This window comes from Oryzias latipes, chromosome 6, assembly GCF_002234675.1.
Source record: "Oryzias latipes chromosome 6, ASM223467v1".
NCBI lineage: Eukaryota > Metazoa > Chordata > Actinopteri > Beloniformes > Adrianichthyidae > Oryzias > Oryzias latipes.
Window position 1 is genome coordinate 12801933 of NC_019864.2, and position 26362 is coordinate 12828294.

The 26362-nt window shown below is 41.4% G+C and overlaps 1 protein-coding gene across 2 annotated transcripts; it reads left to right on the forward strand.

Annotated features, from left to right (window-relative positions):
- On the forward strand, window positions 1-26350 carry prickle1 (prickle planar cell polarity protein 1). 2 transcript variants are annotated; one of them, XM_023955660.1, is made up of 9 exons: window positions 1-281; window positions 13271-13462; window positions 18189-18380; window positions 20673-20786; window positions 21646-21783; window positions 21886-22089; window positions 22222-22408; window positions 23991-24857; window positions 24947-26350. In XM_023955660.1, the coding sequence occupies exons 3-9, from the start codon at window positions 18201-18203 to the stop codon at window positions 25789-25791; spliced, it is 2535 nt and encodes an 844-aa protein (XP_023811428.1). In that variant the 5' UTR covers window positions 1-281; window positions 13271-13462; window positions 18189-18200; the 3' UTR covers window positions 25792-26350. The 2 variants fall into 2 exon arrangements, with proteins under 2 accessions (XP_023811428.1, XP_023811427.1); XM_023955659.1 differs by lacking the exon at window positions 13271-13462.
- The last annotated feature ends 12 nt before the right edge of the window (window positions 26351-26362 follow it).

Consider the following 26362-nt stretch of genomic DNA (forward strand, 5'->3'; position numbering starts at 1 on the left):
CCGCCGAACAGCGCCACAGCGCACCGTGCCGGGGCTGAAATCACTGCGCTGTGGGGACTGCGTGCGTAAAGTTGCATTTACGCGCGCCCTGCGTCTCCCGTGCAGCCGGTTTCAGGGGTTTAAGCTTATCTCCTCGTGCTCGAGGAACAGGCACTGTCTCTGGCTCGGCTAGTGTGCTACAGCCTCTCTGGACTTTGGTGATGCAAATGAGACGCAATCGATTTCCTCACATCAGGAATATTGGTGCTGGATTCTGTTGCAGTGAGTGACCATTTTTGGAGGTTAGTGGAATAAGAATCGACTTTTTTGTGAGTTTTTTTAGATGTTGGTATTAGATGTATGCTGTCTTTTTGTGTGTGTTTGTATCACGTTCTCCTTAGGTTTATGCTTCAAACCATTTAAATGCGCAGATGAAAGAAGAATCCGATTTGACTCATGCAGAAGTGTGAAGATGTGTTGGAGCAGCAATCTCAGTGCATGCTTCTCACACTCAAACAGCAGCATAGAGTGCCATCTTAATCCCCCCGCTTTGCGCTTTTACGCAGCACTTCTCCAAAAAGACTCGTCTCGCGCTCCGTGCGCGTGTTGCCGGAGTAACTTCATACCTGTCACACTGTGAAGGCTCGGTCAGACGCGTCAGGGGTGTAGAAGTGTTGGCTCCCTGGGGCCCTCCAGATGTATGGACTCAGCTGTCGCCTGTCACTTTGGTGACAACTGGTTTAGTTGGTGACCGCTCTCTGTCAACTACTGACTTCTGTTTGACTGTCAAAAGTGCTGCTCAGTGAGAGGTACCAGTCAATACTGATCTGTGGAGCAGTTTTCGAAATATTTTATGATCACACCTATGTGCTGGTTATTTTAAAAATATTTTGCCATTCATTTACTCAAACGTAAGTAAGTGCTTTGTGAACATGTTCAATAATAAAAGTGGAAAAAAAAGAGACGAGGGACAGCTAAAGTTGAGCATTCATCAGCCCTCATAGACCTTTAGAATTACATATACCTTAAATGACTTTCATTTCCATTCTGAGTGCGCACCCTCTGCTGTGAAACTACCAGACATATGGGAGTAGTTACTGCTACATATTTATACTTATAAACCCAAAGCTTTCTGCTAAGTTTTGTGCTCTGATTGGGCTTTAGTGAACTCTTTTATAAGCCATTAAACCCATTTTGCATTCTTGGTGGTTGACAGAAGGACAGACCCACCTGGCTTGTACCAAACTGCTCAGATATCTGTCACTATGAGCACAGCTGATGCAAACGGAGCACGACTGAACCCAGAGCACTCCACTTAGATTGAAGAAGCAGCGCAGGAGATGGCCTGGTCTTTGCTTTGACATATTTAATGTGTCATGGAAACCATTTTTGTGCTAACAAAAGAAAGCAAAATAAGGGGCACTCGTCCCTATGTTTGATACTATACTTTGGACCACCTGAACTGCATAAAGAGCACTTGACTGCAGCATCTACTCAGAGTCAACTGTGCCTCTCAAAAGGTATTACTCTGTAAGTAATGGTACTTGAATCTTTTTTTAAAGTGTTACTGCTCCCATTTACGATTGTAGCACTTACCCCCCCAAAAAAGTTTTTCTTTTCTTTTTTCTTGTTGGAACACTGGCCAGATGAGAAACATTTCATGTAGAGAGGGACGGCTGGGGAAAAGTTGCTGGCTCGGATGCGAGAGAGGCAGTTCATTACAGGACAAAGGTAGCGGTGTCACCTAGTGGCCAGATCGCAGGTTGACACCCTGACTGCCTGTAAAGACAGAAGACATCAAAGAAAATCATGTTTTTGGTGTTTTTAACATGTTCATGTGGCATTTTTCTAATGATGGTGGACGTATATAAAGAAAATCAGATGTGAAGCTACTGTAGCAAGACAAAAGCTCCCTGCTCTATTCACAAAGCTCCATTCTGTTGCATCCACTTGTTGGTGACCAGAACCAAATGCATCTTTGTTTTCCTCATCCAAGCTGAAATTTGGCTTAATACTGTACGGCTGGATAGCTCCAACATAGATTGCTATTTTTGTTGTACGGGTAATGTATGGTTGGGGTTGTAAAGGGCTGTAAGCTATCGGTAGAGCATTAAACAGATGGATGTCAGGGGAGGGGTGGGCTTACCAACAGTCAGCCAACTACTCAGAGGTGAATATCTGATGAACTACTGCCGCTCTGCAGAAACTACGTCCTAGAAAAACAACACAGGTATTTTGATTGTGTCTATTAAAACAACATAATCATATTTAAAAGACCACTGGGAACACTTTTAAAATAAATCAAAAGATGTTTGGAGTGGGACTTTGACCAAGAAATTGGAAAAAAAAAGGAGAAGTTGGGTGTTTAACTCAAACAGAAATGTACATGTACAATAGACAAGACATTAAGATACTGTGTTTGGACAAGTGAGTCTGCTATTAAAGTAATTTAAAAACAGCATTATTGGTCACAATCATTGTTCATATTTCCCATTTCCAAAAACTGAAATAGAAAAGAAGCACCATGGTGTCCAAATACATTTTAAGAAATTTGGAAAGCAAAAGACCTTTTTCTTTGATCTATTTACCCTCTAAAAGTTGTTTAAAAAATTGAGTTTCTGATTGCAGATGCAGTTTCACCACATATGATCTCATCGTGTAGCTTCAACCAGAGACGCTATAGGCCTCTAACATAAGCACACTTGGTGGCAGTAGAAACAAATCACCAAAATGAAAACAGTTTCAGACATAAACAATAAGCCTGTCATGGCGTGTGTGTCTTCGTCCTGACATGGACAGAAAGAGTGCTCACCTATTTAAGCGTGTAAAAGCTGCAGAGTGTACGCACTTGTCGCAGACACCCAGCTGAGAGGGAATGGGTGGAACGCACCGCCTGGTGCCAGTGTGTATACATTCGGGCGCTGTTGATTTAAAATCCCAGAACCAATGAAATGAACACAGAAGGCTGTTTGTGCAAAGCCAGAATGAATCACTTTGCGCCCGTTTAAATCGCCTGCAAGCCATAACACTCTGGCAGTCTTTTTATCCTCAGACGTGGTCCAGCTCACCTCAGAAGGGCTAAAAGCAGAGCAGCACAGGGCCAAGTGTTGTGAAGAGCTGTCAGACGAGGCCAGTCTTTCATGGCTCTGCACAGGGAGGTGTAGTTGCGTTGCCACAGTCAGATGGCAAAAAGCAGAATCCATTGACTGTACACTGGTTGTGTGTGTGTGGGGGGGGGGGGCTGACAGAAGCATAGTTTGTTTAAATACCAGTGGTGCATGAATCTGCAATTACTGTCCTTGTTTGCTAAATGACAGGTAGCAAAAATACTCAATCTAAGGCAGTGTGACAACAGTGTGAAAGAAAAATCGTTTTTTAATGTAAAAATCAGCACCTTTTTTAGAAAGGTTGCCACAGACTCTCTTCTGATTCAGTAAAATGTTTTGAATTGCAATAAAACCCAGGATAATGAACTTTAACCAAATGTATCTTAGTACAACTTTTTAAATTGTTTTTTGTAGTACACATGCTTTTAGGCAATCATAATATTGTAATTGATAACTGGAAAAAAAAAAACGAAATTAAGATATTCAGGTGTTTGAGACAGATGGAATCACAACTGAAGTAACAACATGTAAATAAATGTGAGATCTCAAAGAATAAAAATAACTTTTTCCATTGCTTTTGTTTTTGTGGATATGAAAACCACCAAATGGTTCCCGAGCTGTGTCTGCAGCTCACCGCTCTTCGGATGGGTCAAATGCGGAGAACACATTTCACACACCTAGGTGTGTGACAGATAATGGGACTTTAACTTTACTTAACTTTAGCTTGACTTTGAAAAGGATTAGCTCTTTTAACTCTAAAGTTTTCAATCATCCACCTTAGTCACATGTGTGACTCAAAAATGACAAAAAATGCAGATATGTTTACCGGTAACGTATCTACTTCAAATTTTTATCTATTTTAAAGTGTTTTAATTTTGTGGTCTTTTAATTATGATCATGCTGTTTTAAAAACAAAAAAACAAAAACTTGTTTTGTTTTCTAGGACATGGTTTTTCCAGAGTAGCAGTAGTAGAATTTACTTCTGTGTTGTGGGCAGGTCTGTTGGTGTGGAACAAACCTTCCCCCACTTCCCAGCATCCATCTTTCTGCACTCCCTCGTGCTCTCTTTCAGCCCTTCGCAACCCCAATCTAAAAATAGCGGTGCAAAAAAATACAGTGAGCGATAGCTATCCTGCTGTACAGTTTTGAACCGGATACCAGCTCAGACAAGGAAAACATTGATGTACATGAATCTATTTGTCTGCATTGGAATGGAGCGGAGCAGGGAGCTTGTGGCTTGTGGACCTTGTGAATGGTTCCATGTAACAACTACTAGCTTTTTCCAACAGCTTTTTTTGGTCTACTTCTGATTCACAACGATTTGAATTAAAGAACAAAATCAGAAATTCAATTTGAAGCTTAATTTTCTTTATATTTGTCCTTCAACATCAAAAAAACACTACAAAAACATGTTAATACACCAAAAAACACAATTTACATCAGAGTGGGTTTTTAAGGCTTATAGCATTAAAAGTGTTCACTCATATGAAGAAAAAATAAAAATTTTAGCTAAATTATTTCAATTGAAAATGACCAAACTAATCTCTGTTTTTAGAGATTGTAGCTTTGTGCTTCCCCTACTGCAGCCTTAAACCAGCATCATGGGAGTTAGTGTGGGATCTGCCTGAAGCAGTGGCACACATTGGATCCACATGTAAAGCATTATTCTAAAGTGATTAAAGGTAGTTAGTGATTTAGCGCTTCGAGGCCCAGCTCTGTTTATTAGGAGCTGCAGGATGATAGAGGGAAAAGGGTTTGGCTTGCTCGCTGGGGTTTGATGCACCGGCAGATCTTTTGTAACCACACAGCATAATTGCAGGGCCAAAAAAAAAACGAAAGAAAGAAAATCAGACCACCACGTTGATGAAAGTCCTGCTCCACACACATGTTTCGCTGTTACCACCATGTATAGGCATAATGTTGAGCTTTGCACATGTAGTGCATAATAACCACAGTGCAGTTCTGCGAAGCTGCTTATTATCAACATGCCTGTAAAGGGGAAGAACAGACACAAAACTATGTCAGCAATTTCACGGATGGAGATTCTTTCTTCTGATATAACGTGACATGGGCTTGTATCTGAAGGGTCTCCAGCCAAGAATCTTGAGACAAAAAGCAAAAAGGAAACTTTATAACCCTGATATGGTCATTAAAAAGTCAAGCTCATTTCCCCCAGCACACATCAGGGGATTTAGTTAAAGCTTTCCGGACATTTGGCTAGAAATATGCTAAACGGGTCGCTCCCACTCCCCTTCCTGAGGCTCTCATTCCTCCTGTTTGTGCTATCAGATGGGTGGAGCCAGTGAGTGTGGACTACAGCAAAAGGTCAGTGAGGTTTAAAAGGGGGACTATGCAAGGCGTTTTGGGCTGACAATGAAGGCATTTCCTGAGATTTTCTAGGAAAGCTGAGGGCAAAAGCTGTTTGTGTGTCCGTTCTATTAAATACTTTTTCATGATGGGGGACATATATGAGGAAATTTAAGCTTAAAATAGCATTGCTGAATATTTCTGTATTCAAATCATTGTGAATCAGGAGCAGATGAAAAAATGCCATTTGAAAAATATCTTATTTGTTATGATGCTTCATTTGGATGCATCCTCTTGTAAACAAACAGTTCCATCTTTTTTTTCCTCCTCTGGCATCTGGCTCCAAATTGAATGGCCGGATAGCTCCAATATTTCTCGCTGTTTTTGTTGCACCTGTAATGTTAAGTTGTGAGGAGCTGTAAGCTAGCGGGAGAATGTGTGAAAAAATAGATGATGGGTACTGGGGGCATAGTTACTCCGCCCACAACTTCTGCCATTCTGCAGAAACGACTCAGGTTTTTTGATTTTGGCCAAAAACTTTATTATATTCATTAAAAGAGCACTTGGAAACGTTTTTACAATAGATCTAAAGATGATCGGAGTGAGTCTTTAAATAAGTAACATTAGAGTTGTTACCTTTTCTTTGTTGTTTTCCAGAAATGTTCCAACTTTACATTGAGTCCTGTCTCCTGGTAGAATTATGTGAGTGCAGGAAATGGTCTTTCAATGTTTTTTATTTTTATTTATTAATCTTGGAAAGAAATTCCAAACATTTTGTAAAAGCTTTATAGAGTAAGGGATTTGTCCGCCATCCCTACCGTCACTTTTTAAAGATTTTTTACATATAAATCTGCAAGAGTTCTTGTGTTCTATTTACGACTGATTTGAAGAATTGGACTTTGTGGTCATCCACAGGTAGAGGGACATTGCTTGATGACAGACAGATGCAGTCATGTTGACAAAGGCCAGCTGGGGACATGTGCAGCGGGACAGCAGCTGGAGGCGGGGGGGGGGGCTCGCCTGAGCTCACTGAGCTGATGCAGAAACAGTTGGTTTGGCCACAACAATCCAATGGCGGCTTCCCGGTGAGAGGCCACTTCAAAGAGGCGAGCTTTTGTTTGCTGTGCTTGCACTGTCTTCCTGTGAGGGGCTGGGCTCCCAAAGAAAACATGAGCTCAGCAGATGTGTGCATCTGTCCTGTGTTCACGAAAGCACACGCTTTTATAGTCCAGCACTGGCGGGATATTTGTTGCAATGAAAAAGAACATTAAGTGAGCAGCTTTCATTCTAATCAGCTCCATGTTCTGTGGCTCTAAATGGTTTGGCATTAGCGACTCCAACATAGTTTGCTGGTGGTGACAAAAACAGACTCATTACATACATAGTTTCCGAGAATAAGATCCACTCTTCAGGGATTTATAATTTGGAAAGTGATAATGCAGCCATCTGTGTGCATACAGAATCTCCCGTCCAAACAGAAAAACCCTAGTATTCACAGAAGGATCTAGTTTGCACAGAATATCTAAGAAACAAACCAAATATTTACTTGTATTAATGTATTATTATTTGTATTTATTTATATATTAACCCTTGTGCTATCCTAGGCACTTTACCATTGGGAGTTGGGGCATCTAGACCCACTAGACAGTGCGCTGAACTTTTTTCTTCAATGATTTGTGATCTTCACTGGTGTCCATGGATTACATGAAATCCTCTCCACCTTTATCCACCTTTGTCATGGTAGGGAGAACACGTCAATGGTCATCTTGACCCCATAGGATAGCACAAGGGTTAAAGTGAATAAATCAGAGGCTTTCATGTTGTTGTGTTTCTCAGCGTAGGCTTCTTTCAACACAACATCAGCCTAACCTAAAATATAGTTTCTCCTTCTTCTCCTTCATCACCCTGGCTCTTGCCAAGGATTGAATGGAAGAGGTACGGAAGGGACAACATTCGGCAGGTTTAAAAATAAATACATTATTACTTATTCTGTCTAAGTTTTAACATTTGCATGTTTCCTCTGAACAACCCTTTATGTATAAAAATAACCTGCACATAGTGAAAGTTTTTACAAAAGAAGGAAAGGTAGACATTATGAGGTGGGACTTCCTATTCTCTGCACTGGATGGTTCAGTCATTGGATGGTTGGTTTTATTTTGATTTAATTGCCATCAACACAATGAAATTTAATAAGATCCTGTAATTTGAATCACACAAACTGTCATTTACTAAAATAGGCTAAAAGAGTGGATGGGTTGATGGAAATAACTAGGATAAAAAAGCAAAAAGAAGGGTAAGGGTAAGGGTTTGATCACTGAAGAAGGTTTGGTTTAAGAGGTTATCATGCAGCAGCATGTTGCACGGTGGCGCAGTGGTTAGCGCTCTTGCCTCACAGCAAGAAGGTCCCCGGTTCAAGTCCCGGCTGGGGGACATGAAAAACACAACATCAATGGGGGACCTTTCTGTGTGGAGTTTGCATGTTCTCCCCGTGCATGCGTGGGTTTTCTCCGGGATCTCCAGCTTCCTCCCACCGTCCAAAAACATGCTACATAGGTTGATTGGCAACTCTAAATTGTCCATAGGTGTGAGAGTGAATGGATGTGTGATTGAGGATATTCCACCCTGCGACAGACTCGCAACCAGTCCAGGGTATCCCTTGCCTACGCCCAAGTGGCCGGGATAGGCTCTGGCAACCCCGTGACCCCGAAAGGGAATAAACGGTTAAGAAAATGAATGAATGAATCATGCAGCAGCCTAGATTTATACAAACATGGCTAAAATAAATGGTTTAAGTTGAAATAGCCTATCTGGGAATTCATTCATAAATACAGATGTAAATTTTATGACTTAATGATTTACAATTTGGCATTATTCAGTTAAATATCAATAAATTGGCAAGTCTTTTAATTTTAAACCAATTTTGTTTGGTTAAAAACTATCAAAACAATGTTGTTGTTCACCTTTTGGCATATCTCTTCAGAGCTCGCCACAGCAAATCAGCTTTCACTGATTCACGCAGATGATCTGGCAGAGATTTTTACACCGGATGGCCTTCCTGACATAACCCTGTATCCGGGCTGGGGACCAGCACAGGGAGACGCAGAATTGGACATCCTTGTGGCTTCACATTTAGACAGTAGTGCAAAACTTCTTGCCCAAGGACAGATGCTGGCTGAAGCTCATCATGCCCCTGGGAAACAAACCCTGATTTCCTATGTGCCAGTCCGGCATTTAACCAACGGAGCGATCCAGCTGCTTAATAACTAAAAAGACAATAGAGATTTAAAAAGAATGTGACAAAGGGGTGGAGCTTCATAACATTAGGAATAATTTACTGAAAATCTAAAATAAAGCTTAAATATTGTCGGAAAGTTTATTTTCTGTTAAAAAATCAAAAGTGAATATTTTAAGTAAAAATTGTTTGAATAAGCAATATTTTAAGTAGAGTGGCCCTGCTTTCCCAACTTAAATGGAAAATATATTGATAATTTATTTTTAATTCCTTTAAAAATCTGATTGGCTGAAGTTTTAGTTTGTAGATTGTGAGTAAACCTTTGCCAGTCCCAGCCATATATATAGAAGCAGGAAGCAAATACGAGTGTTAATAGTTTAGTTTAGTTGCTAGTTTTACTTCACTATCAGTTAAGTAAATTCTCCAATTAAAAAGTTGCATTAAATTAATGAAAAAATATAAAAAACAAAGGCTTTGAAGGTGAAACTTGAGCTCCTATGAATCTCTATAGCCATAATAGACACATATGTCAGCAAAAGTGTCAAAACTCCCATCAAGTGATGGAGTCAGTCACCAGAGAAATATGGTAAACATATGCACAGACACACTTGTAAATGTTTTCCTCTGACTCTTAGACCTGGAAACATATTGACCTCTTTATGCACACACATTAAAAATTGTCTTTATAAGATATTCAATTATACAGACAACATTATTGACTTTTAAAACCTTTTTTTGTTGCATTTTTACCAAATGTAATATGCTTTAATATCTTTGAGGTACAAAAAAAATCATATGAGTGCAAACAAAAAAGTGAAAATGACTCTTTAATTTTTTTTTTTATCTCAAAACAGAATTGACCAGATGAGCTAAAACTGTATGAAACATTGTTTTCTCAGCTGTTTCTGCCCTTTTATTACCACTTTCATGGTTTCCATTATGTCAAATTAAGCTGTGTTGGAAAGAAGCATCCCAGTTGTCAGAGTTCTGCCCCTGTGCTGTAACTGCTGTAGCATGTGTTTAATTAGAACACCCTAAAAGACTGTACCAGAGTTTTTCCTCTGGAATGTTAGTCATTAGTGGGATCCTAAAAAGGCAGCTCCGAAGTGTTTCAGTGTATTGTTGGATTCTATGGTTTGCCATTTGAAGCCAAACAGCTTTGGAGAATGTTTCCACATGTGGTAATTGTCAACCTTTTCTTCCTGTTTTTTTTTTTTTTGAATACTATATCTGTTTAAAAAAAAACAATCCACTCACACCCAAGGGTTCTCTGCTACTGCAGATTCTTTCACTTATCCGTTTCAGTCTAGGTTTGGGGGGAAAAATGCAGAATTTTTTTTTTTTAAAACAAACTCTAAAAATCCATATGTGTGAGATGCCTTAAAGTGGCCTTTAAGTTAATTTCTGTCAAAGGATGTGTTCATGTTCAAGAGCTTTACATTTACCAAAGAATAAATCAAACCTGGGCATAGAAGTGTTTTTAATAAAAAAAGGCTGCCACCTTTCATAACTGAGGGGAGGATTGGGACTTAAATGAAACAATAAAATGACAGCTTAAAAAGAAAGAGTGCTTGAACGTGTCATCTTAAAATTCATGGACTTTGATATCTATGCACATCTCCTGCTCATATCCATAGAGACCACACAGAACAGGTTTGATTGTCTGCTTTTGTTAGAGCAAGTGTGTAGTGTAAGAGGAACCCCATTCATCCTGTGGCTGCTTTGTGTGCAGACAGCCACAGGCTTTTGTTGAATTATGACATCCTCAAATAAAGGGCCTTCCTCCCTTTAACAGCTCCAGAAGCTCTGCTGCTCTGGTTCCCATTGTTGCCAATGAGCTCTGACTTTTACAACTACACAAGAGGGTGTCAAATCTGGCTAAAAAATGAAGAATGAAGAGGAGACGATGAAGAATGAGCCTGTCTTTTTTACCTAAGATTTAATTTATAGATAACGGCATATGGAAACTACGTCTTTTCGCAATAATTTATGGCAAAAAGCTTCAACATCAGGACATAGGAATGCCATGACAGTTGTTATCCTTCCATGTCACCATTTAAATTTACAACGTTGTAATGCAAAATATTAAGTTTTGTTTAATCATTTCACAAACCTACAAAATACAAAAGCAATTGTAGCTTTCTATTATTGCAAATTTGATTTTCAGCTTAGAAATGCCAATGTTTTATCACCAAATTTGGTTCTTTAACTCTCAGATCTTATTTTGTTAACACCCTCACTCAGCCCACTCAACCTGTTCACCATCTTTAAGTCAATTGCTAAATCAAAATGGATTCTTGTGTTATTTTAGAAAAATGTCACTTGTGAGACGCACATTGACTCTGTGGCCTCTATTGTGTCAGAGTGGAACAGTAAAAAGGGGTTATGTGAGGGTTATGGGACTAAGAAGCTCACAGTCTGACCTGGGTTTGTCAGCACCAATCTAGCTAAGTCAATATCAATGCACTGACTGCTCCACCAGTTGACCTTTTCCTCCTTCTTTCAAGGCCTAAAACAGGATTGTTGTTACAGAAGGGTGATAGGCTTTTATTGGCCTTTATAACTGAAGCTTTTGTTGAGCCTGTATCCTGCTAATACCCACTGGCAATTCTTTTAAACCTTAAGAATGCTTTTTTTTTTTACAGGGCAGCTCACATGGAAGTGAAAATTGGTGCTTACAATTGTCATTGGTGACTGGAAGGTTGAGACTGACCTTCCCTTTGCCCCTTTCATTACCCCAATTTAATCCATGTCCCAGGAGCAAAACCTAAACCGGTGATGTTTGGGTGTTGGTCGTGCTTGTGTCGTCATGTCATGGCAACTCACACGGCTCAATCCCAGGATGATGAGTATCAGTCTAAAGCGACGTGTCAGAGAAGAATGAACTTTTATCATTGGGTGTTGGTTCGGACTGTGATCGTCCTCGCCTGTCATTGTCAGAACACGCCGGACATGAACCTCCTGGCCATTAGCACAGGGTACATTTTTCCCCCTTTTTTCTTCTCCTTTTACAGCAGTAGGAAGGTTCAGACCAGGTGTGAGATGCTGTTCAGGTCGTTGTGGCTATGACTGGGGTATGGGCCATAAAGCCCACAGGCAATAGATTTATGGGTCATGTGGTGTTCTTTAAGGTTAAAGGTCAGGGATGCAGTACTTCTCCAACTTTAGACCATTCAGATGTCCAACCTTTTACCATACAGCCAGTTGTCTAACTTTATTTGTTGAGTTTATATGCCAATTCAGACGTTTATGGACGTTTGTCCTAACAAAGTATCTCAGATTTTACTTTCTTTTAAAGAAAATTTGTTGAAATTGTGAACAAATTGTTTAAAATCATAATCTAAAAGACCAGACACTGCCTCTGAACTCTTTAGTTAAGTGATTTCATTTAATCTTATTTTCTGAAGGGGGAATGCATTGCCAGTTCTTACCTTGAAGACTTGCTAATTGAGCAGGGGTGCTGAGTCTTTTGCAACAGCACAATAGCTTCAAGTTTGCTGTGACAAGGCGCCACTCCTCCCTGGCCTTGGCTCCTACAGTGGCATTGTCCGTGCACCTACACACCTCTAAGCTAATCAACACTTGTCACCATTTAGTACAAAAAATACCAGAAAATATGTCAGATTTAATTATTTTTTACTGATTCGACATACACACTATTTTAGGAAAATATATAAGGGGTTTGGAAATCCATAGCTACCATTCATCCAATCTAGAGAATTACATCCAAAATGTTCAAGCTGGTGCTGAAATGTTTCCCAAATCTCCTTTTGGCTCAACATGTTCCCAGATTCTTTCCTCCTAATTAAACAGCTCCTATGCTTTATCTCACTGCCTGAAACATTGTAACATTCCAAAGAAGAAGCTTTGATTTGTACAAGGTTGCACTTCTTTCTCACTTTGAAGCAAAATGATCACACCAACTTTGCCACCAAACAGCCATTAAGAGCAGAGTTTGAATTAACAGCTTCCTCTTGATGTCAAGAGGCAACTTAAGAAGAACCTGGTTCTGACACTCAGGGAGAGTTGAAGGAGAGGCTGAGGTCAATTGCATCCCTCCTGGGGAGTTTTACTGAACAAGCAGACATAAAGGCTTTTATAGAACATTGTAGACTGACCGATAAAATCCGCTCGGAGGCTAATCTGAGATTTTGAAGATGGTAGTAAATCCGTATAAAGCGTGTCTGTGAAATTTAACCACAGGCCTGATGTTCAAATCATCAAACTGATATATTTTTTTAGACATTTCAGTGAAATGAAAATGTAAAAATCTGCAGTTGAGGATGGCCCGTGAAGCTCTCCACTAACTAGTGTTTTACGCTCTACCCTAGTTCATGTCAGCTTTGCTAGTGCTTCTCATTTGGGAGCATGCTTTGAAGTACAGGAGCAGAGTCTCCGGTGCAGAGACGCCTTGCTCTGCGATGCCCTGCCGTTACTGGCTGCTCTGGGGTTAAGGGGCCGGCCTGCAGGTTAAGGGGCCTGGAAGAAGGAGGAGGAGGAGGAGGTGGAGGAGGTGTGGCGGCTGAGAGAAACACGGGTGGGATGACCATCTGGTTGGGCTACTCATGGACACATGTGTGTTTGAAACTCTCTCTTAAACTCTCCCATGTCTACTCAGATATCTCCTGATTTTTTCCATTCTCAGATTTGACATGGGCTGCTCCAGTGCAGACAGCTCTATTCTGGAAGTCTGACTACTCCTGTCCTGGATTTAGAGCTCCCAGGATCTTGCACAGATATGGACCCCAGAGGCTGGAAAAGAAACTAGGGCTGGATATAGTTGTGAGAAGATCTTTTTTTTGTCCCTTTTTGACCCAGGAGAGTAGGCCAAACTTAGGTAAGAACAGCACTGATTGAATGGTTTCTCAATGGCATCCATTCTGGCTCTGTGATGAAAGGTTAAACTGCTAAGAGAAAAGTTTATGTAAAGCATTGCTCTGTCACTCATCCTCAAATGCCATTTGGTGACGGTCATTTTTTTCAATTTCTCTCATATTATGTAAAGATCCACAAATGTGGAGTGTGCAAAACACAAGTGCTCCAGTTGGAGTTTTCCTTACAAAGTCTAAGGCATCAATGAGTATGCTTGAGTTATGTTTTTTATTCAACAGCATGTCACTTTGAAGGAGTATTTTGTAGTAGCATACATGTTGAGCCTGGTCCGTGCATGCAGGTGGTTTAGCTAGCGTGTGGGGATGTCACAATTCCATTCCATTTGCTTTTGGAAAACCACTTTCTACACCACGAAAGGAGCAGCTCTGCAGCACATCCACATGGATAACTTGCATTCATCCACTCCACTTCCACCTTTTCTATTTTTTTAAGCTACTAACGATTCTTTTCTTTGCTAAACAAATTCCACAAATAAATTCCCTCTGTGCAGCTTTTCAGCACCTTTACAAAAATCATTCAGTTACAAGTTTTCGGTTTGCTTAGATGCACACAAGTCTGTCGGTTCAAACAAGGATGCAGTTGTCTAACAAATTCATTTTGTGTGTCGTTTGAGTACATTACATGTTTTGGACAACATATATCAAACAAGGTTCCAAAAGTTAACAGAGTCACCTTTTGGGAAATGTTTGCCAGTACAAGAAGAGCAATAATTCATCACCTTTTTTTTATCTTGTCTGAAATGGAAAGAAATAAACACATTTATTTGAGTTCAAGCACAAGTAGGGACGTACAAGTTAAATCCTTGTTTTTTTTCTCCAACTGTCTGGCAATTCTAAGGCAGCAGAAGCCAAGTTAAACATTCTGGGCCGATCCAAACTGACTGAGAGCACTGTGTTGGTTTGAATGCATGTCCATCATTCACTTCCTAGAGGAATATAGACCCTAATTCAGAGCAGAGGCTGCTTATTTTTCCTCCACACTTTCTGCGGGCTTGTTAAATCTCAAGCTCCAGTATCTAGCTTTTAACAGGGAACTTATGTTTGAGGTTTGCTGAGAGGTTTTTGAAAATAACACAAATGTTTTGTTTGGGTTCTTAAGGTCAATTCTATATGAGGTTTTATAGAGGTTTGAATGTGATCAGGTGATAAATAACATGCTGCCCACAACTAAATCAAGTCCCAGAGTTTTAAAGGTCTATTCAAAAATGATTTAAAATGTGAACAAGTTGGTATTTTGCTCTTCAATGACTCACATTTGCGTCCAACCTTTTAATGTTTTCATGTTGTACAAAGCTTGTTGGAATATAAGCTTCACTGTTTGATTTTTTTATAGCACCCAAAGGTCCTTGATACTTGTGGGATGCATTCAGGTTTGAGCCGCCTGAGACCTTATAAATGACGTGTTTGAGCTTTCATCCTTCCCCTGGCCTGACTTTAACTTCCTCCCCTTTTGTGCAACACAACGTTAACTATTTCATACATGTTAGTCATCCCATTTCAGCTCCAGTCTGGTCGCACCCCCACTGCCCTCTAGCCCCCTGTGGGAAGATCAGTCAGATATGCAGGCCTGCAGCTCCCAAAGCCATGTTAACAAGCACTTTTACAAAAGAGTGAGAGGCTGTTAAACATTCAGGACTGCAGGGGTCTGGAAAGTGTGGGAGGAGGGCAGGGGATTGGGGGAGAGGGGGTGAAAAAGGGGGGGAATTGAAAAAGTAATTTGACAAAGGATACATCCTTGTTGGGAGCCAAACCTAAACAGCCATAAGAAGGGACGAGTCGGCTTAATCACAGCTAGAAGAGCTGGCTCGTGCTTCTGTCATTCATAGGGAAAGGAAGCCCTCTGGGCAAAGAGAGGAAATTAACCAAAAGACGGTGAAAAGAAAAAAAAATGTGGTCAGATAGGAAAGGTGCTTTGCTGAACGCCAAGCTGGGCACATCCTGTGTTCCATTTGAGGGCCTGGCTAAAGTTCACGCCTGACATTCCTGTGAGTCAGGTTTGGCTGCGTTGGACGTCTTTGGTGCTAGTTGGCCAACAAAGCAAACATCTATGCAGCTGGTGACTGATTTAGTACCTGATGTAAATTCTCCTGATTGGACCTGCCTAAAGTTAAGTCATCCCCCATGTGAAACCCAAACCTCTCAACAACGGTTGATTTTTTTACCGTTTTTTTTTTTGTGTCTCATTTGTGAGTCAATACTTGCAACTACAAAGAAAAATACACATTTTTACCCTTCGCTCTGATCTAAAGACACATCCGCCTGCTGAGCTAAATTCCCACCGGCCTCTGCATCACTCATTCCAGTGGCCACTCTCAATGAAAAGTCTATGTAAACACGTGCTTTGGGCTTTTGCAATTAAAACTCTTACATTCAAGCCTCGCTACACAAGTTTCTATGACTGTTTTCAGGCTTTGCATACAAAACGCGCGGCCATTAAATGCACATTGTAAATGAAACCCAGTCCAACTTTGACCAATCAGGAACTGAGATTTGGTCACGATGTATGGATGGCATCCCTTTTAATTCATGGAAGTGCCAACCATTTGAAAAATAATTAAACATGATTAATTATTAATTGGGGTTTGTTCCCAGCCAGGAAATATGGAAATGGAATAGAGCTGTAAAAAAAAACACCTGGCGCAAAATTCACAAGATTTAAACAGCTTCAACATTTCACACTGAGCCTCTTCTAACTGTAGGTGGGGGACATATGGAAGTAAACAGTAGAAAAAGACACGGAAAAAGACACGGAAAAACACTGCTTGTCCAGTGTGAACGTCATGGGCTAAACACGCATTCGTGAATGCATTTCAAATACCTGGTGTTATGCATCTTCATCCTCGTCATGTGTGAGATTATTCACCACAATGTCAGGAACCAAAAATAAAAGACAGTTTGACAAACAAGCCTTTGGTGTTCTCAACAATGACTTTATTGTTAAGAACAAGAGAAGCCTTTTCCTGGAATATTTCAAACACCTGACCTGACACTCTGTGGCGCAACGCCATTATGAATGAATCAGCAGCTACTGCTAGCCATCATAATTTACTGGGCAGACTTGCAAGAACATGCCGGCCATTGATACTTTTACGACCATTGTTGCTACTTTGTCCTTGAAGATCCATTAGATGGTCCAGTGGTTCTATTGGGTGTCTGTACTAAATCTATGTGGATTCCCGCCTCAAGCCCTGAAATCAGTCATTCTAGGAAGAACTGTTGGTTTTCAGGCCATTTTTCTCTGTTCAAAGGCTGTGCTTCACTGTGCCTGGTTTTCTCAGCTGTCCTCCTGGACTCCTCTTTGCCCTCACCAGCCATGGGGGGTTGAAGCTTGGGGGGAGGTGGCATAAAAGGCAGGTTCCTGGAGGGTGGCTGGGTTTCCCTATTTGATCTCAGCCAGACTCCAAAGCCTGTGAGAATTGCCTACAACTGGACGCACATTTATCATCTCCTTGTTGTCCAAAACTCTGACCAACAAGCACTGCTGTTTGGATGAAGCCGATAAAGGCTCTGCTTTGGTTTTGTGTTTCAAAAATACTTAATTCACCAGCATTTTCATTTGCCGGCACTGCCAAAATCTTAGATTGTGAATTTGTAAACATTTTATGTCAAACAATTGTTTGAATTCATTTAAATCTATGAGTGAATGCTCTCACGCTTTGATCTTCTTGCTCAGTTGTGATTTTTTGGTCTACCCGGACTGTCCCGTACCAACCTTTTTACCTGTCTGTCACTGCTTTTTTGTGTCAAAGATAAAAGAACTATCAGATGCTTATTGCAGGTTAGAAAACAAAAAGAAGATGGGAGGAAAAAAAAGAGATAAGAGGTTTGAAGACATTCCCCATATGGTGACTGTCTTCAGGCCAGGCCTGTGTTTATTCAGACTTCACACTCAACTTCTGAAGCCTCAGATCCCATGTGTCCAGTCTCAGGAGGACACAAAATGATGTAAAGCCCAAAAGAAAGCCAAAGATTTAGAAACCAGTGCCTGATCGCGACTCATGCCTTCATATAAGTGGGTGAACTGAGTAACGAGCCATGTCCGAGAGTGCACAGCTTAAGTCTCATGTGTGTATTTCTAAATGGTTTTCTGTTTATTGTCAGCATAATGAGATCGGATATTACCTCATGAAGCTTTGGGAATTTCCTAATGATTTCTGGATCCACAGAAGCCGCACGAGGAGGGCGCGCATTAAACTGCCACCACAATAGCAGTGAAAGGTTGTGGTGCTCTATATGGGAGCTTTTATGTAGGAAGACTCATCACTAGACATTAACCAACAAAAAAGGCCTGCTCAGATGCCATAATTGGCTCTTAAAGTTGGACTTTGAATGAAAGAAGTGGTGATGATGTGTTTAGGCTTTTGAAAACCCAGGCTAATTATGGATTTCATTCAATTAAATTAAATTTTATTGACATAGCCCAATATTTACAACAATAGTCATCTTAGTGGGCTTCGTGGCGGTAATTGCGTTAAAAACATGAATCATAAAGAACAAGTCATAGAATTCAAATAGGTAATGACTAAACTAAGCAGACTTAACTAAATTGGGCATCCCTGTCCTTAGACTGTCCTTTACTGTGTGGATTGACTAGTTGTTTAAATAAGGAAGAAAACGCATTTTTTTTATTCTTTTTATAAATCTTTATGTTTTTTTCTGTTTTTGTAACAGAAAGGGGGTCTGATGAGTGCAGCGGGGACAGCAGCTGGCTTCCATAGTGGGGCACGCCAGCGAGACTTCATGATGGAGCAGAAAGTCAATAAGCTCACCTCTGGCTTCCAGCGCAGCTCCACATCTGACGACGACTCCGGCTGTGCGCTGGAGGAGTATGCCTGGGTACCACCTGGCCTTCGGCCTGAGCAGGTAAGCAGTCTCTTCCTTAGCACAAGTGTTTGTTGTGCTGTTTGCAAGTACCATTTGCAGCCACTTCAATGGTTTGGCCCATTTCTGATCTGAAAAAGCTGCATGACATACTTCTCTTTAACTGTTCGTTTCAACACTTCACAAATCATTCCTTCCCGAAGCCATCATGGTGAGTAATGTTCATCCCCTGACAGAGAATAAAAACAGCCCTGACCTGATTTTAGCTCCCTTACAGCCCATTTTGCTGACCCAGATAAATGGCATTCATCACATTAATAAATAACACATCAGCCTCTAAAACATGGCATCTGTGAAAAAGACAACCTATTTCAGAAAACCTGCAAGCTCTTTTTGTGTTTGGTGTACTCTTGTCAGTGTCAGGCTCTTTCTTACTGGCAGGATGTGTGTACTTTCATTTACACATTGCGGTGCGGCAATGTCTGCTTGTGATTATCTGAGGTTTGTTTGGAGGAGGACTTGGTGCACCGAGCCTGCTGCTCCTGGTGGAATAAGGAATCAACGGGCTATCGTTTAACTGGGCCTGTTTAGTTGTGTCCTGAGGGCAGCCAATGTGATGTGGCACTTAGGAATTTTCACTCTCATCACTCTTTACTTACTTCTCCTTTTCCCAATCTCCCTCCATCCAGCTTTGCTCATAAAAAAAAAACCCACACATGAAAGCAATAAGTGGGTGATGGGTTAGAGAGGACGAGTATTCAGCAGCAGTAAACCCAAAGACTTAAACATGCATGGCTTTTTGTTTAGGGAAAAACCAGAGGTCAACTGTAATGCCTTTACTGCTGCCAATTCCCTAAATGGGCTGTGCATTAGGGGTCATCATTGCAGTGTCAAACCACATAGGTCCTTTGGTTATGGCCGACTGTTCCACAGCCCCTAAGGAGCTAGATGACAATTTAACGGCGGCATGAAGATGTGCATAATTTATGGCGGAGGCAGTAGGGGTGTTGAAATGACCCTCCAACCTCTAGACACTCGAAGCTGCAAGAAGTCCCACAACACACAAAACAGACACATCCCACCTCTTTATCTGGCTGAATGTAATGGCCCCCGCCTCATAAAGTTTAGATTTCAGTTGCCTGCTCCAAGGGTCAGGATGCAAGACACATTGCTTGGTCCTGGGCGCCCCAGGGATGAGCATATCCTACAAAAACCAGCTGTTTAACTGATTGGACCATCTGAAATCTGAAGTAGATTCAGGAGTGGTGCTATTCTTTTTACAAGAAAACATAGAAGTGGGTCAAGGAAAAGTTCAAGAAAGCTCCCCAAATACATTTCCAAAGCGGTTTATAAAAAAAAGGAATTATAACATACTGATGATTTAGTGCTCATTTTCCTAAGGGGAAAAATGGTTTGAATGCTTATTTGCTTTTTCTGTACTGCTGAGAATTTATAACTATAAACTGTAAATCAATGTTCTAACCACTTGTGCTACACTTCATAATTTTTTTTATGTCAATATTTTGGTAGTGAGAGAAGAAACCAATCCAGATATTAGTCATAGAGTAATTATTCATCTATTTAAAGACATTTTTACTGAACTGGGTAACAGATATATTAATATTCCTTAAATTATGTTGCAGGTTTGAGGATAGAACAAAGCTGCATATAAATATTCTGACTTTTTATTTTAAGTTGTACAGTTAACTTGCATATTGATCTAAATTGGCGTCCAAAATTCCCCCCAAAATAAAGAATTCAATGCTTACACTTTTTTAGTCTTTGGTACTATAGTAAGTAATGCTATGTACACACCGGACATGTTCACGAAAGCGGTTCTTGAACTTGTTCTTAGCATGCAGTGTTCACACTGGACAGTTGCTACCTGCTAGCATGTGTACAGCACAGTTGAAGGTGGCTTGGTGTGAAATGTTGAAATGGTGCAACTCTCATTCCAGGTTATTACATTCACAGCAAAGACTTGCAGTCATACAGTTCACCCGGGCACCAAAAAATATCAATTTCTCCTCCATGATCAATTTTCAAAAGGTTGGCACTTCCGTGAACTGAGAAGAACTGTTTGACTTTCAACATGCGTTCAATGGTGGCGGTTTTTGTACAAAGAGCCAGAAAATTGACTTAAAATCTTGGGTAGAGACTCGTGAACACGAACTTTAAACGTGAAGCCCAAAACATGTTTACATAGACTTTTTTTTATTAGTCGCTAAAATGTTTCCAAGCCTGGTATGAACGTAGCATGAGAGGTTAAGTGTGGTGTAAAACAGCTAAAATATTGCAAAAAAATCTATAACCTAGATGTATCGGTTCTTCCAGGTCCAGTTATATTTCTCCTGCCTTCCTGAGGAGAAGATTCCCTACGTGAACAGTCCGGGAGAGAAATTCAGAATTAAGCAGCTCCTGTACCAGCTGCCACCACATGATAATGAGGTGAGAACCATTTGTATGTTGAAGTTTCCATGCACAGCTCATAACTGATCCTCACATGTAGACGCATAGAGGAGGGTAAACTCCTGGTGGTGTTTGAGTCAGCTGCTGGATCTGTTTCCTGCTGTGCAGAAGTACCACTATCTCTGTACCAAAAGTGAGTCCTTGGCATGCGTGTTGACTTCACAGCAGAGGTTTTGTGTTCCACCCTCTTGTAAGCATGTAGTGTGGGCACAATGTGACTTTTGACTTGATGGCTTTATGATGTTTGCCAGAACCCCCCCCCAGAACACCCCCCCCCCCCCCCCCCCCCACCAGAGGGATTCCTGTCATAGCAGTGGTTTTTATGAGGCCTGCTCAGCAGGGGAGAAGGATGCGGTTTGAAAGAGACTTTATACGATGCCACCACCGCACTGGCACCACACTTCGACTTGGCTGCTTCTCTTCCTTTGTTGCCCATCCTCTTGATTTCCCTCTAAACACAGCCCTTGTTTGTGTAAACGTCTGCTTTCTCTCTTGTTAAGGCTTTAGAAAACATCAAAAAGGCCTGTTGTAAAAATGAGCTTCTCCATCAGGGACTGTGGGTGGAGATTTGTTGCCGTGTGTAGGAAGGGCGACCTGGGGTCAGGGGTTGCTTTTGTTCAGCATGCTCCAGTATGAACTCTGTCAGTCTTACCTAAGTTTACAACTGCTAATATGTTTGCCACATTCTGGCAAAAGCATCCTTTGAAGATTTATGGAAAGGTCCCACTTGAAATACAATTTTGTTTTTGCAGAAAAGTGGAAATCATCATAGTTTTCATGCTTATCGTGAGTCAAAAGCTTGATCTTTCCATGCACAACTTATTGCATCCTTTTGTAGGTTCGCTATTGCCAGTCGCTCACCGAGGAGGAGAAGAAGGAGCTCCACATGTTTAGTATCCAGAGGAAGAAGGAAGCATTGGGAAGGGGAACAGTCAAACTGTTACCCCGCAATCTTCTGAACAACATCTGTGAGCTTGTAAGTTGCATCGACGATGCTCCATTTTGAAATATTCCCACTTTGCCCACCGGAACTGACAGTCTCTGAGGGACTTTCAAACATTTTTAATGTTGCTTGCAGTGTAGCGAAAACATCAACGGCGGAGAAATGGCTATATTTGCATCAAGAGCGAGCTCTGGCGTATGCTGGCATCCGGGATGCTTTGCCTGCTCTACGTGCAGAGAACTGCTGGTAGATTTGATTTACTTTTACCATGAAGGAAAGATCCACTGTGGAAGACACCATGCTGAGTTACTCAAACCTCGCTGCTCCGCATGTGATGAGGTAAAGAAACCGCATGAGTGAATAAAAAAAAAATAGCATGCAGAAGGATTCATATCTGTCATTTTTGGCCTTTTGAAAACCCAGTTGAGAAATTATTTATATTATAAATCCAACACTGCACGTTTTCCACAGATCATTTTTGCTGATGAATGCACAGAGGCAGAGGGCCGGCATTGGCACATGAAGCACTTCTCTTGTTTTGAATGTGAAACAATTCTGGGAGGGCAGCGATACATCATGAAGGATGGCAGACCGTACTGCTGTGGCTGCTTCGAGTCTCTCTATGCCGAATACTGTGAGGCCTGTGGAGAACACATAGGTAAGATCCTTCTGACCCGCAGCAGTCTTGGCCTGCAAGGACAATATTGTTGATGCAATTCTTTCCTAACAGCGGCTTTGAGTGAAAATTTGACCCCGCCACATACTTACAACTCGCCAAAATTTGCGCGCAACTATTATCTGGAGGGATTGCCCTCCCCTAAAAAAAGATGTCATCGCAACAGGTGAAACTGTAAAATATGAATGGGGCAAAAATCTCTTATGGGGGGTTAAAAATAAAATTCTAAATCCACTAACTAGTTTAATATTTGTCAATTTTCACATTTACCCACAAAGAAAACTTTTGTTTCAGTGATCTTCACAAAATTTCACACACACCACCAGGTTAAATCTATAACCATGACCAAAGTTTCATTGACCTTTGACTTCAAGAAGAGGCTGCCATCTTACATTTTCAGAAAAGAAACACCTTTAGTACCAGCTAAATGTTTGAAGGGCATGTACCATGATTTTCTTAAGCCTTAGTAAACCATATTCATGTATGATAATATAATACCTGAGACACGCAAACGATTATTAATTATTAATTAATTATTTTCCTGAGTTATTTTCCAACCTGGAAGTAAGAAGACTGGATCTCTGAGGCACCGCCTCTCGCTCATTTCATGACATCATCCTTGAGCCAGCCTCTGCAGCGCGCCTGCGTTTTGCCCACAAAAACAAAAAACATCCAAACTTTTGTAAAGATAGATGTGCATATAGTGCATTTAAAATGAAAGAGTTTTTGCTGATCACCACTACCTCAGTGGATAAAGTGTGTGTTAACCTGGGGGCGGTGCTGGCAGTGCTGACAGCTGGGAGGGGCATAGGTTTTTAGAGGAATCCTCAGAAATGTGTGAATGGATCAAAATACCGATTTGGGGTTGTTTTTTTCTGAGGAATGAACATCGTAATAAACTTAAAAGCTTAAACTCCTAAGGATTTTTGATCTACTGCTTTCAAACTCCTCCAAGCATCATTGGGAGGTTACTTGGGAAAAGTGTTGGAATTAGAAGTTGTAGATTTGAGCAGAGTTGGTGTGGCGAGCAGGCAAAAGTGTGGTTCCCCTGTTGCTTGCATGATTTTAACTGGAATAGAATATTACATACATTACATACAATATTACATACAATAAAATATACATACATATATACATATATATCTATATATATAGTTGTCTTAAGCTGAACAAAACAAAATAACATGATATGAAAATATTAGGAAAGTGGGTGTGGTTAACAAAAAGCACTTAGGTCTAAATCTGAATTTTTACTGGTGTAGATCATTCTAGAAATTACATAGACCTGTTCGTCACCCCCAGGGGACCAAAAAGTAAAATGATTGCTGTTGAGATAAAACCAAAGCAAAAGCCGCACATGCAAGTATGACCAGGTTGGCAGGAGTAGTGGGGGAGAGTGTGTGGGGGGGGGGGGGGGGGGGTCGAAAGGGGGCCACGGCAAGTAGAAACGGCACAGGTAGCTTTTTGAAGAGCTTGCTCCCAGCTTCAATTTTTTTTAGGTTTTCTTTTAAACCAAAGCATTACACACTTGATCAACATTCTAAACTCTACCCTTTTTTCCCAGGTGTTGATCACGCCCAAATGACCTATGACGGTCTCCACTGGCATGCCACTGAGAGTTGCTTCAGCTGTGCCCAGTGTAAGAGTCCTCTACTTGGTTGCCCCTTCCTACCATACCATGGTCACATTTACTGCTCCAAAGCCTGCACTGTCGGAGAAGACGTGCATGCCTCAGACTCTTCTGATTCCGCCTTCCAATCAGCACATTCACGTGAAACTCGCTGCAGCGTGCGCACAGGCAAGAGCAGTCGCTCTGCCGACCAATGTCGTCAGTCTCTCCTCTTCTCACCAACCGTCAACTATAAATTCCAGGGCCTCAGTGGAAACGCCGACGACACCCTGACCAACAAGATTGCTCATATGAACTTCTCAGAGGATCATTTATGGAGGGGGCACGGTGATGAGACTGAGGCCGTGGTAGACCAGGAAGAAGAGTGGGCCGAGCATGAAGACTACATGACTCAGCTGCTCTTGAAGTTTGGCGAGCATGGAGTCTTCCAGCAAGCAAATGACTCCCGACCCACCAATTTCTGGATTGCAGAAAAAGATGCCAAGAAGCAGGAGCCCTCAAAAAGTGGCAGTAGTGGGAGTGGGGGGAAAAGAGGTTTGGTCAATAAGAAGTACCAAGATGACATGTACTGGGCACAGTCGCAGGATGGGTTAGGGGACTCTGCTTATGGTAGTCATCCAGGTCCGGCAAGCAGCAGGAAAATCCAGGAGTTAGAGTTGGATCATGCAGCTGGAGGAGGCCTAAACGGGGAGGAGCCACAGTGGTACACAGACTCTTTGGAGTGCATAACAGATGAGTTCAAGAAGACTGATAAAGGTGTCCATGACTCCATAGAGTCCCTTGCTTTGTCCAATATTACTGGTGAGTAGGAAAACAACCTAACATGGTAAATCAAAGGAAAATAATGCCTTTAAAAAGACTTTTTAAAAATATTTATTTCTCCTTTCCAGGTGCCTCTGTTTGCGGCGACTATATAGCTCGACCTCAAGTATACTCTTTGCAAGGCCTCCATGAATTTGAGACAGAAGACTGTGAGAAAAGCAGCAATATGGGTACGCTCAATTCCTCCATGTTACATCGAAGTTCAAATTCCCTAAAGAGCCTGGAGCAGGAGGATGTGGTGGAAACCGCTGCAGAAGACCACGAAACTCCTCTGCAGAACAGGCCGAAACCACACGTCCCTGCCATAAGGAGAGCACGCTCCCAGTCTCGACCTCAGCAAGTCAAATTCTCAGACGATGTGGTGGACAACGGGCGTTACTGCGATCTGCCACTGCGCCAGCCCCCTATGAGTGAGCGGACTCGTCGTAGGGCGTGCCACTTTGAGGAGCAGGGCCTCCAGTCGGGTCGTCCTAACCACCAGCACAGGAGGCGTCGAAGTCGCAAGTCCCGTTCTGAAAACGCTCTCAACCTTTTGCCCAAGGAGAGAGAACAAACAAACTACAAAGTGGCTCATAAAGGAGGCGCCCTTGGATCAAAGGGGTATCACTTCCTCCACGGTCACCCCAATGCTGCCGCCATGTCAGACTACAGACAAGGCCAAGCAATAGGGAGCTTTTTGGGCCTGTATGGCGACGAAGACGACTGGTGTTCTACTTGTTCGTCATCTTCATCTGATTCTGAAGAAGAGGGCTTTTTCTTGGGGCAGCCCATTCCTCAGCCCAGACCCGAAAGACACTACTATACCGATGACCTTTCTAGCTGTAAAGCCGGCATGTTTTCTCTTCCTCATGACCAATGGACAAAGTCCAAAAAGAAAAAAGGCCGTAAAGGGAAAAACTGCATCATTTCTTAGGCTGTACCATCTTGGTATTTTGTGTTATGCCTACACTCACAAATCTCCTTTGTGTACTGTTAAACTTGCAATTCAAGCTCGCTTGCTAAACCTTGTAATGCCTAGTTTACAAAGCCAGTTGTTTAGGACAAACCACGTCTGTTTGGCATTACAAACTGCTGATCAACTATTTTAGAAAAGCGTATTTATAAAAACCCAATCTAAACCATGTTTATTTAACAGCTATGGAATTGTGTATATACTGTAGAACAGAAAGAAGGAAAAAATGAAAAGGAAAGACTAAATGGCTATTTTTGTATCCTTAAGATGCTTTTAACTGTAACTATTCACAGCTGGTGCAGATCTGTTTTTATCTCAGTGCCGGTTAATGAAACGAAAAACTGCCTGTGACTCCAGCCCTTCAAGTGCTGTCGTTGTCATTAGAGCACTCTGTTGGGCGCTATATTTGTTGGTCATTGTACTTAAAGCAAATCAGTGTAACTTGCATAAATGTACAAACTGGAATATAAAAACCAAAACAGGTGATGGCAGTAATAAAATATCTAAGTATGTGTGTCTATTTACAGTATAT

Coding starts and splice junctions, on each gene's coding strand:
- prickle1 (XM_023955660.1), top strand. CDS start 18,201: ATGAGTGCAGCGGGGACAGCAGCTGGCTTCCATAGTGGGGCACGCCAG. Junction 18,381..20,672: donor CTGGCCTTCGGCCTGAGCAG/GTAAGCAGTCTC, acceptor CGGTTCTTCCAG/GTCCAGTTATATTTCTCCTG. Junction 20,787..21,645: donor TGCCACCACATGATAATGAG/GTGAGAACCATT, acceptor ATCCTTTTGTAG/GTTCGCTATTGCCAGTCGCT.